This window comes from Ylistrum balloti, unplaced genomic scaffold (assembly GCF_031769215.1).
Source record: "Ylistrum balloti isolate Yb309-2 unplaced genomic scaffold, AGI_CSIRO_Ybal_v1 Utg370360, whole genome shotgun sequence".
NCBI classification, from domain to species: domain Eukaryota; kingdom Metazoa; phylum Mollusca; class Bivalvia; order Pectinida; family Pectinidae; genus Ylistrum; species Ylistrum balloti.
In genome coordinates, this window is record NW_026782255.1 from 458,158 (window position 1) to 470,929 (window position 12,772).

Genomic DNA, 12,772 nt, shown 5'->3' on the forward strand with positions numbered 1-12,772 from the left:
ATATTAATATTAACTACGAATATCTATCATGCTGTCGATGAGTCTGTAATTAAGAGACGAATTTTCACATCCAATTGAATCTCATGTGTCAACCTTCTGCTTTGAGGAGAAAGCTTCATTCAAAATTCATAAATGAATGTTTTCCAGTATGTCAACTTTCATTCCACAAAACAAAAAAAAAACAAAAAAGAAAAAAAAATTAAATAAATAAATAAATATGACGTATAAAGTAACGGTTGCTTCAATACACATTGTAGTAGGTATCAGTTCGGCATTTATGACTGTATGTCAAATTTACCATTATTGCTATTTAAAAGATATGTATTAACTGTTGTCATTTTTAAGCAATTAAAACTAGTTTTCGGGAAATAATTCTCATATCAAAGTCTGAAGTGTCTTTCTTAAGATTAAAAATATTTTAAAACTCAGTGGGTAAACCTGGCCAATCTTTCTGGCTTAGATGGTCTTTAATATTTTTACAATGTTTTGTTAATTTCAACACGCATATACTAGTCACCATGATATACCTTAAAATATCTAATAATGAAATTTCATTTTCTACGGTTTGTGTCAAGGGCACTATAGATAAATGCTGATGTGTAACAATCAATGTTTGGTTTTGATAAATAGCTTTGTATATTGTGAAATCGACGAGACGGTGCTTTGTTCAGTGAATTGACCAAAACTCGTTCTCTGGACTACTCCCTTCCGAATATACAAGGTTATAAATTCCTATGAAATGTTCCGAATTATACTCGGAATACTCAATGTTTTCCGTTGAAACTTCACAAAAACAATCAAGGAACCAGTACAATCTTGCAACGACCCGGGAATGAAATGGAAACAAGTCCTGTAAGCACATATCACTGTTCCTTTCACTCGAATGATTAAGCTTCCTATAGTTTACACGATTGTCCTTCACAGCAATGACAACACAACACTTCCCAAAGCAGCAACTACAGCACTTATATAGGAAACCGTGGACGTTGCGGTGGAACCATTCGAATCATTGGAACTCCCTGTGGGTCCGGCAGTCAGCGTTTGTCTTTCGGCTCTGGCATAATTGTTTTCATTACAGACGGCAGCTACACTGTTCCTCTGCATTCCGACACATCGGTCCTGAACAAGAGAACACTCAAATTCTGTCTTCAGGCCCATCACTCCTTTAGAGCATTTCGACTTCATGGCGTTAAGGTCACACTGGAGATGTTCCATCTTAATTCTGCGAAACACAAATAAGGTACATTAGTTGTAAATCTTTAATGAGTCGTATTACTTAATGCTTTCCTTTTTTGATGTTTCCATAGCTACCATATTTCAATCGAGCACCTTCTTCACGTGCACAAATATCAAGGTAATTGCTTGTTTTTTAATTGCGCATGAAATGAGTGACACGAACAAACCTTAAGAGATATCTATTCAACATAACAGACAGTTCTGTTACTAAAATACCAGGAATATCCATTAAGTCTGTCATCATTTATCGTTTTACTAAAAACTGTTCAGATCCAGGAAACACAGCATACAGCTTTGCACACATGAAGTGTTTAGTTTGTATGAATAATATCACTTACGTGCAGAATTTTTTGAAGAAAGCGGCATCTTTCATACTGCCCTCTGCTTCGTATCTTGACATTAACTGTGCCATGCTATTTTCTGAGTTACTGATGCAAGTTCTGACTGAGGCTTCAGATTCTTCCGAACAATCGATACCAGCGATGTAACCTACAAAATAAAAACATTAAAGTGTTATAAATAAAACAGTGTCTGTTATAACTTAACATACCTTATCTACCTAACAAATACTGCTCAGTTCCGCCAGATAATTATAATATCATTCTTTGGAAGCAGATATGAAAATTATACCAATCCTAATTTATTCTGAGAGCATCTCAATCGAAGCCACTCTCTTTAGACACAGGTGAGAAACGCAAGAACTACTTCTTGTCATTCCTTCCCAAAAATTATCATCATTTTTATTCACACCTGTATAAAAGAAAACAATCTACTTTTATTTATTTTGCCAGTAACATGTATACATTGCATCTACGTACCCAATTGAGGAACGCTTATAAGTAATGTATTGGATGGACTTCAAATACTTACCATCGAGATTATCACAAAGTAGATCGATTCCGGTCTGTACTTTATCTTGTTGGTGACCCCAGTGTTCTAGAAGCTCAACTGCGCCTGCGCATTTATCCAAAGTGTTGTGCATGCATTGGTATACCTGAGCCTTTTCCCTTAAAATAGGAAAAAATCACCATGTATTTACCACTGGTGTCAATGCTGATTTCCTGATACTTAGTTAAATTTCCACTTTTAAAGCACTGTCTTATACATATGACGACTCAGCAGTTTTAACACATTATATTATTTTTCAAAGTCTCAATACAAGTAGGTTGCTTTAGGTATTCTATGATTTTTACGATATTTTCAATAATAGGATCTTTAACAGTGAACTTACCGACACAACTTTCTGGCGTTGGAAGGATCACCAATTATTTTGCTGCGATCGTGGGTCACATTTACCAGGAAAACATCCGGATCAAGATTATATTTCGAAATACAGTTTCTGATACCGGTCTTCATATCGTCAACACAGAGATGAGGTTTTACTTGTGCTGTTTGAGAATGAATGGAAGCATAAGATGTTTTCAATCTCTACTCCTTATCTAGTTGATAATTTCAGCTATAAAATCTGGTATTTTTTTATTGCTTATCTGCTGTGAAGCTAGATCAAAATTTTTCACCAATGAACGAAAATGTTATTTGTAATGACAGAATTATTGATGAACGGTATAATAAAAAATAATGGTATTTGTATGCTGTCCATAGTTTCTTTTCGAATAGAGCATTTTGCAAAATAATGATAACGAATTCAATTGGTTATATGTTAAATAAAGACTAGACTTACAATATATAATTCCTGTATACTAAGTGAGTTTAGAAAAACAAAAAATACTTACAAGCAAGAGGACAAATTTCGTCGACATCTTTTGAATTAATCTGGTGACATTTAGTAGGGATGAGGTGACATTCGAATTTCCTCTTCAAGTCAATAGCCTTGGGGTCGCATGTGGTCCAAGCATTGATGTCACATTGGACATGTTTTACACGGATACTGTAAAGAAATGGAGTAGTTACGCTCTTAAAACGTTATAGACACACTCGGAACCAAATTATAGAAAAATGTTGTTTTTCTCAAATCAAAACAAAAACTAATCGATACCAAAGCTTCCATCTATGGAAATGTTTTAAGATTAACAATACTATTGATATTTTCCAAATTTATTTTCGAAGTCAAATTAACATTGATTAATTAGATCATTAAAAAAGGAAATGTTGATTTATTATCCTGTATTGTTTAGGTTGTCTCCCTTGAAGAAAAAGAAACACAATATTCAAAGAGGAAGTCAACATGAAACTAAGCAAAAGGGAGGAATACTTTACTTACTCGCAAAATGTGTTGAAGAAGTTGTTAATTGAAAGGCCACGTGACATTTCCCGTTGTGAGAGAGACGTGATTGCGTTGCCCATATCAGACATGCACTTGACGGAATCAGAAGTGGGTTTAGCGAAACAATCCAAACCAATTAGGTATTCTATAAAACAAGAAATGATATAAAATAAACCATCAATATCTTGTTTAAAAGTCATGTTTACAGAAATTTGATAGTAGTGGTCATTAACGTTTTAACCAATTTAGCAATGTTTATTTTCCATGGTTTTAATGCAAAAACGTTGTCAAAATATTTTCCTTCCCATGTGAATTCCGTCTAAACTACCTCTATACATTTTGAATTCAGACTATACTTACACATTGTGACATCAACAATAAGCCCACCTACAATCTAGTGTTTAAAACGTGAAGAAACTATCTAAGGAAAAGGCAATACTTGCAGGAATGCAGGTGACAGTGAAACTGACGTTTACTACTGCAAAATACTTAATTTTTGTGGGGATATATTTTCATTTAATGATCAAATGATGACAATTGACATGAACTTAGTGTAAGTAGATTAATTAAGTAATGAATATCCACAAAAGTTTCAATGGAAGTACATATTTTTGCATAACCACTAACATTGAACCCCTTAAAAACATATGAGTTTACAATATGTATAATCTACTTCTTATTTCATTTATAATTCAAGCATGGGCTGTAGGTATACGCTTAGCAAAACGGTTTCTGAAATGATTTGACGATATATTAAGGGAGAACGAAATGAAAAACAGCCATGGAACAATATCATCAGATGAAACTATGGCATTGTACTCATTTGGGAGGAAAGTTTACTCTTTTTTTTTCTTTTTTTTTTTGGTAAAAAAGTGCCGGAGATCAAGGTAACATTATCGACGAATATACTGACCGTCAATATCATTACACAGCACGTTCACAGCTCTCTCCATAGAAGCGATGTCGAAACCAGTTAAAGTCATTGTCTGTTCAGCTCCAGGGCAACGATGCATGACTTTTTTCATACAGGCATACAAATCTTTTCGCTTGCTACAAAGAAACATGGATATTATTTACACATTGCTTGTTATAAAATATACGTTATTTATATTATTCATAAACATTTTCAGTGTTGAAAGCTTTCGGACAATGTAATGATTTGAGGGTTTTCCATGTAGATATATATATATTATTATTTATTTTACAACAATTGCGAAGCAAGTTTTTCCAACTTATATTAATCACTCTTGTTTGCTCGGATGGACGCGCTAGGTGTCTTAGTGTCTTAAGATAAATGCCTTAAAACATAATCTACTGTATAGCTATATAATTGCGTCGGTCTAACTTTTTACGGTTGTGATGGTTTGTGATAGCTCTCTCGCGAATATTAACAGTGATACAGTAGTTCATACCCGCAATAGGTCTGTGCAGCTTCTCTCGTTGTGCCGATGAGTGCCCCCTTATGGGCAGTGACGTTGCCAACATATTGGGATTCATCCAGACCGACCTGCTTGAAACATTTGCCGAATTGGGACTGGAGAGTCAGCATACATGCTCCGGGCACTGAAATTTAATATGGAATTTATAATATACAAAAGTAATGAAGGAGTGTAATCAATAATGATTTGATGATTTTTGTTTTTTGTTTGATTATTTTGTTTTGATGATGAAGTACTTACTGGAAGTATCATGACAGTAGGCGCCAATGGTGATGAAGATATTGGCAAATGTGCCCTCGGTGATGAGCAAATCTCGGCCTTTACAGGTGGATTTTTTTACAGCTTCTTTTCCACAGTTCTCAAAAGCCTTATGATTTCTGTAACAACAAATGAGACGAAAATACCAGCATGTCGACATATTCATAATCCCAAACTCAAATTCAATAAAATGATGCGCAAAACAAAAGAAAAAGTGACACAGAGACTCCTGTAAATGCACAAAGATAATAAGACCAGGTGTTCCAGAGGAGAAAGCGTCGTCCGCTTCATCGACGACACCACCACTTAAATTTCGGCCAATCCAAAAAAGTGAGTAATGTCACGTTCTCAAATGATAACAAGGTATACAACAACGGAACCAACAGGCAAACTAACGAACATCAAATAAGTCCAGCTTTATATTGCATAAAGAGATCATTAGGATAACCGTAAAATGGGAAAAAAACATCACAGAAATTATTTTAACTAAAAAAGAAATCAAATGAAAAACAAATGTATATATAATGTAATTTGTCCCCCTATTATACATTAACCATAAAAGTCATGTAATGATTAAGATTTCAAAATGAATTACCGATATTCATTAGATAGTCAGTAGACTAATGTTTTGAATCAGATTTCTGAGATTGTATACTAAAGCAGTAAATCTAATAGCCAATATAATTCTTACTTGCAAATAGTTGCGTTCAATTGGTTGGAATCTTTGCCCGCAGGTACTGTGCCCTGGGTCAGAACCATCATAAGGTCGGCCATGGAAAGAGTAGTCGAGTCCTTAGCACATTTGTCTAAATCTTGCTCGAAATCCAGAAGACATTTGGGTGGAGGTGGTGGTCCTGGTGGCCTAAGAGGACGTCCGGCACCTAAGTGAAAGGAGGAGCATTGGGATTAAGTTTCAAGAATGCTTGATATAAAGGATCATCGTAGATGTTATACACATGTAGCATTTGTATTCCTGTTATCACAGATATTTCATACCTTTAGAACTCCTCTAACTCCTTAAGAATGTACATCCTTTTTCAATAAACTAATCCAGTATGTTACTCCAAACAGATCTGTAACGATTCTGTTTCGAGGAAACATTAATCATATGCGCCCACATACTCTGAATGAATTAGTTTTTATGAAAGAACTAATAGATCTTTTGAGACAATTGAATCATTTGATATCGGGAGATAAAGGCTTGACGTACTTCGGGAGATAAAGACTTGACATATTTCGGGAGATAAAGTCTAGACGTATCTCGGGAGATAAAGGCTTGACGTATCTCGGGAGATAAAGACAAGAGATGATTTGGTTAAGGTACAGTGTATCTTGTTTTACTTACACACGGACTGGTAAGAAGTCATCATGTTCTGTAAAGTCTGTCCGACCATGTACTGTTCCTGTTGTGTACACTCGCCATTCAGCTGCTGCAGAGATGTGGATGCGCAATTGACAATTGTCTTCTGTGTCTGAAGGCTGTAAGCAAGACCTTTTATCTATTAGCACATCGAAAATAAAAAGTCCTTGGAAAGCTTTACATGTTATGACGTTACTATATTGAATCTACGTAAGTGGACAATATTTTATCGAATAGTTTCGGGAAATTAGAATGTGTGAGACTGTCATATCATGGGTTATACGTTAAGGGTGTTGATTTAAATGTTACAAGAATTATCAGCAGGTTTGATTCGTTTTACAAACTAGACAGAAAATGACACAATAGCATTTCTGAGAGTGAATCTCGTTGATGTCAAACTCCAGCATCGCGTCTATACTTACACACAAGTTACGTTTCTGAGCTGGTCGTATGTCATCTGAAGACCTTCCGTGGTGTTTCCGAGTAATTTGAAGAAAAAATCTTGGTTAATCTGGTTGGAGGTCATACATGACTTAAATCGCGTATCGAATTTGCCTAGACAGGCAGGCATCTCAGCTGTAAAAGAAAAACACAACATTGATATAATAAAACATCTGGTAAAGTTGTTCACGACGATAAAAAATAAAAATATTAAAGACAAATGTAAAAATGATATGCACACTCTTAGGAAATGCTGTGTACGTCGATTAACTGTGAAAAAGGGAGTTAACATTTGGCCTGTTAAACATTATGAAAATATATTGCAAGTGCACACCGTTGAATATATGCTGAGAAATGACACATAAGACACTTTCTCGAAAGACAACTATTGTTTTAAAGGTGGAAACGCGTATTCAAAGTGCACATTTCTTGGTTGGATATGATTAATGTGAACTCACGCTCTATTCCGCAAAGTGAGGAAACAGCACGACCAGTCGACTGGATAGTAGAATCCATCATGAGCTTCTCTCTGTCTGTACATTGCTGCTGTTTTGCATTCAATTCCGGAAGTGGCTTTACACATGCGTCAGCATTTGCCCTAGACCTAAAATTTAATAGGACAAAATTATATCGTGATATCTAAGTTATCTTTAAATCCTGTCAATTAGCAATGGAATGCATCGAAGACGTTTCATAATCTTTTATATTAAGTGAATTATTCAATATTTGGGATGGACACATATTGATTTCAATAACTAGAACTTGAATTACATAACGGGCACTTGATTTTGGTATTTTGTAAAAGCAGTTTTGTACTACATAAGTAATGACGGGATTACGATATGACTTATCAAATTTGCTGCAGCGTCTTTAATAGAGTTAACAATGTATATACAGTTGGTTTAACTTACGAGCATAATCTAGGAAGCAAAGTGGCCCTGTTGGTGCCTTGCGGGAGAGGTCCACTGGTGCCATTGGTGATAAGAGAGAAAATGACGTCCAACTGAAAGTTTCCATTGTCCATAAAACATTTCCGGAATAATTGATCGAAAGAAGCCAGGCAAGGAGAGTTAAATTGTTGTTGACCTTGACCTTGCGCACTTACAGAAGCCACGCCTGCAATAGGATAGATAAATGGATTTCTTATACGCAGAAAACTATCATTCATATGTACATAACTCGTTTGAAATTCACCAGCATTGAATGTCACGACAACTCAAAAATGGCGGTGCCAAGACATTTGATTTTGATATGCTTATGATACAATAAAGATAAGAAAGAATTTCATAAAGTTCAACACGAGTAAAAATCTCTCAGTCAGCACTGCAAAATAAACAAACAAATAAATTAGGTATTCTATGGAGTGTATTTCATTTTGAAATACATGAACGAAGAACAATGGCGCGAGTTTATGGTTTAGAACACTGCCCAAAACAATTCCCTTAAGCACTACTTATGAACGGCCTTAAGCACTTGAACAGAACTGTTGAAGAAGAACGGTTACTTAGCGCCCTGTATTGTTGCAATATCATCTGTCAGTTATTGTTCTAATAATTGATTCGCTGATGTTAATTATAATACAATGATAGGTTACTAGACAGTTTATCACAGAAAAAGCTATACACAATATAAGTTTTATATGTCCATTGGATGTCAGAGAAACTTTCTTTTTCCTTAATATGATTGATGAAATAGGATATATATTGTCTTGTCATTTTCTATCGTGAGTACACTTGTCGTGGAAAATAAGTTTTAAATGGGGAAAAGTTTGTTTACGAGACGTTAGTATTCTATATTCTGGATAAAAGTGTTATTTGTCGCAACGTCGTTAATCCGTCATCAGATAATGATGTCCATATTGATTATATGGTAAAAAGGTTGACTAGAACGTAGATGTTTGGGTAGAATATAAATGATATTAGTCTTGTGCTTCCTGTCATAATGTTGTTATATACTGTCAATCTTTATCAGTAATGCTTATGACTTTTTCTTACTGAATTACTTACCATGATAACTATCACCTGTTTGATGTCACAAAGATAACAGGAAATCGATAGTGAAACCTTAAGTAATAGTTTCAGTGTAGAGCTACTACCAAAGGGCAAAGTCAGTCACAGAGAATATTTATCATCATTAAATATCTTGATACAGTTCCTATGCTTTATGCATATATATACACACATATATATTTTGAAATAAGATAGGTATCTAAGTATTTATTTACGCTGACGTCTGAATGCGTGGTCGATATGAGCTCCACAATATTCACAAACAAAACCTTCTGAATGATTACACACACACTTACAAACATAACGTCCTGGACAAAAAATCCTGAGACGTATGAGTATACTATTTCCGTGATTAGTCTATATCAGATTAATGTATTCTTATCCATTTATCAAGAACATAACGACCCACACATAAACAACGCATTTGTAATTATCTCCGTGTCCGTGAGGTAGAAAAAATACTGTGTGACGTATATCCAGTATACAGGATCTTCCCGAAATGTAAGGCGTGAATTTAGATTCCTGACTCACTCACGGTGTTATTTGTAATCGATTATTGATCTTATCGGTGTGATCAGACCCTCTGGATACAATACCAGATAATACTCACTTACAAAAAATAGTTTTAAGTAGTAAAATTAATTTAAAATATAGATAAATGTATGCTTGGAAAATTGAATCAAATTTACTTACTCCATGCGTTAAATTCAGAAAAATGATGATATTAGATTAAATAATTTAGTTGAAATATTTGATGAACATTATTAATTGTAATTAATAATTAATTAATTGGGAATATTGAAATTCATAGTAGTTTTGTTATGTATTAAGTATCACGACCAAAATGATGTTGAGACACAACCTGCTATCGGCTATAGAAACACTTCCGTGTCTGATATTACGAAACGAGCTAATATTATGTAATAAGTCATTATGTTATAATCATTTCAGACGCCGACGTCTGGAAATATGTAACATAACCAGGTTTTATACACAATTATACATTATAAAACCAGGAAACTAGAAACTTACAAAACCGAAATGTATTTTTCACACTTCCCAACTTAATAAGTTTCTTTAATACATTAGGAGTATTTTTTTGAAAAATAGCTTTTACGATGTGGTTAGTATGTACGTATTAATAGTCCCCACAGGTACCAATGTGTATGCAACTTTCTCTCTCTTTTAGAAAATAAGAGTAAAATGGTGGTTTTACTAACATGTGGCTTTTTAAAAATAACTCCGTTGATTAAACATGAATATTTTGTCTTAGTTTCATCAAATTTGATTTCAGATTCTTTCAACATGTTCTTCATTGTTTAGCCAAAGGAAAAAATCATGATTGTGAGTTTTCGAACCCTGTGCCTAATATTAAACTTGGGCGATGTCCTATGCTAATGTATACAGCGTGTAAAACGGTTGATATGCATACTCCGATAAAGGGTTAATAGATTTCTGGTAGACAGATGGATGGACACGATCTTGACAATTTGTCAGGCATGGGGAAAACATCAAGTATATATACAACAGATGGTTGTACTGTCCGAAAATAGTGTCTCTTTTCATACAGGATCTGGTGTGTTATCATCAAGTACATAAATTATCTACAAAATCAACAGAAGCTCTTTTCTATTTTCAGGCATTTGTCTTAACATCCCTTTTGCTTATTAAAGTCAAGCTTGCCCGGTACAACTTGCCCAACACAAAATATAACTATATTTCCTTGTACAGTCGTTTTGTAGAAAAAGCAAATAATGATTTGGTACGTTAATAAAATAACCTGTCAATGTAGGCCTAAACATTCCTTTTTACGGATCTATATTGTATTTTAAACCTTCTATAGTGCCAGTTTTCTAGGCATTTGGCAGTATATCAAGAAAACAGGAAATGATATATTAAAATATCAGGAAAAATACGTTGGCAGTAGATGAGGATAAGACGGTTAATGAAACAGACATCAATGAACTCTTGATGGTTTCCAATGTCTTTTTGCAATAAATCAGATAATATTTAGGAATAGTCAGAAACATCAAGCGTTTTTCAAGAAAAAAAAGAAAAACAGCACACATCTTTTATGAATGGATTGCAAAAATTGGACAAAATAGGCAAACATAGGACAAAATTAGCAAACAGCTAATATGATAAGAAATTACATTATCAGCTTAGAAAGAAGAAGAGTGAAAGTAAAAAGTCTTACCGATAATAAATAATAGGGTCCACATAGTGTTACTGTTCCTAATAGGTAAGTCCTTTTTGGGTGTGCGCAGTTCTTGTCGAAATTGTTGGTGTTACTTCTCGGGTGGATTAAGTTCAAAGTGGTCGAAACATTGAACAGTGTCGAACTTATCAAGACTTAGCCACAGGAAGTAGCTATTGGTCACGAGCCGGTGACAAATCCTTCAGGCGGAACTAGCCGACCAAAATCAACGAGGCGTGACATGACAGATGATCATTAACGAGTGGGAAGTGAAGCGCCAAACAACTCGCGTGTCGGTGAAAGCTTTATGGTCCCTGTACAAATGACACAAGCATTTATTCTTATCTCCCTGTAGATAGTTTTGTTTACATTTTGCAGGTGTCATGATATACGTCCAAGGGCAATCCGGGCATGGCTACCTAATACCCGATAAATGTACAGATCTATTATCTTTATCTATCAAATCAATATTAATGATATTTATACAATTTTATAAATATTCTTCTTGTCTCTAGTGCTATTCAGGCGAATATCAATATTATTTTAACAGTTTCATATACATTCCGTTAATTATACGTTATGTTAGTCAAGATCTGAAAAAATGTTATTACAAGGGAATGTTACAATATAATTGTTGCCACGTATATTTACACAATATTAGTCATAGAACTTTTAATACTGGTTTGTACTCTTTATACTATTATCTTAATGATGTTGACACTGGAATAAAATTAGCTGGTAATGAAACGATCAGATCTTGTTTCAAAAGCAGATAAAAAATGTTTCAGTCGTGTGATGTAGTTTTATTCGATATAAAACAGGAACTGTATCATTTACTTATACTTCTTCATATCTTAAAGTGTTTAGTATGTCTTTGTGATTTACATGGCGGATGTCGACGAAGGTCTTATTTACCTTATAACTGTTTCTAGTGTATCTGTGTAAATCTTTCCCCAGTTTCATTGCATTTAGTTTTCATTCAGATTTTGCATTTTCTCTGTTGTTCTAAAACAGATTCGTGACAAACATATTTTATTCCACCACACGAAACCATAATCAGAGCTCGGAGAGAAACAGCAGAATCCGAGTAGACTGGAAACTTTAAAGATCGGAGGAATTGAAACACTAACAGGATTATTGAAGGTGATGAAATCCCAAATGGCATGATAAGATGGTAGAAAAGTGTATTGAAGCGTGGTTCATCATTATACCTTCGCTTTTACTTTTATTGTCGCTGTGAGTACCAACAAAACTTACTGAATGTTTTAATAACAGACTTTTGCTATAGGTACATATCATAATTTACTGTATTATAAGTTAGGTAAATGTCCAATACATATTATTAGAAAGTAGAAAATATTGAAATAGTGAACTAAGTTTATAGATATATGTGTATTGTATGATTAAAAAACCCAGTAAACATGTAAATAGCAATTTCTAAGATATCAGAATTAGATACACATAATGAATTAAACTTCTTCATACAGCTGTTTCGTTTTTCCAGGACCAAAATCTTGAAAAATTTGAGGCGACTGAGAAAAATCCAAAGTTATCGAAATACAAGTGAAAATCTAGATGCGGAGGTGCACGAGCCCCTTGTGATTTAAT

At 34.3% G+C, this 12,772-nt stretch overlaps 1 protein-coding gene across 1 annotated transcript; it reads right to left on the minus strand.

Annotated features, from left to right (window-relative positions):
* Positions 1–918: 918 nt before the first annotated feature.
* Positions 919–11,189, minus strand: LOC132553865 (uncharacterized). The gene is made up of 15 exons (XM_060218146.1): positions 11,165–11,189; positions 7,870–8,074; positions 7,417–7,562; positions 6,940–7,093; positions 6,503–6,636; positions 5,849–6,038; positions 5,140–5,276; positions 4,873–5,023; positions 4,374–4,510; positions 3,458–3,605; positions 2,970–3,124; positions 2,468–2,624; positions 2,107–2,243; positions 1,575–1,725; positions 919–1,222 (listed from the first exon to the last, which is right to left on the minus strand). The coding sequence occupies exons 1-15, from the start codon at positions 11,187–11,189 to the stop codon at positions 919–921; spliced, it is 2,331 nt and encodes a 776-aa protein (XP_060074129.1).
* Positions 11,190–12,772: the final 1,583 nt, after the last annotated feature.

Coding starts and splice junctions, on each gene's coding strand:
- LOC132553865 (XM_060218146.1), bottom strand. CDS start 11,189: ATGTGGACCCTATTATTTATTATCG. Junction 6,039..6,502: donor GACTTCTTACCAGTCCGTGT/GTAAGTAAAACA, acceptor CCTTTCACTTAG/GTGCCGGACGTCCTCTTAGG. Junction 4,511..4,872: donor GCTGCACAGACCTATTGCGG/GTATGAACTACT, acceptor GTTTCTTTGTAG/CAAGCGAAAAGATTTGTATG.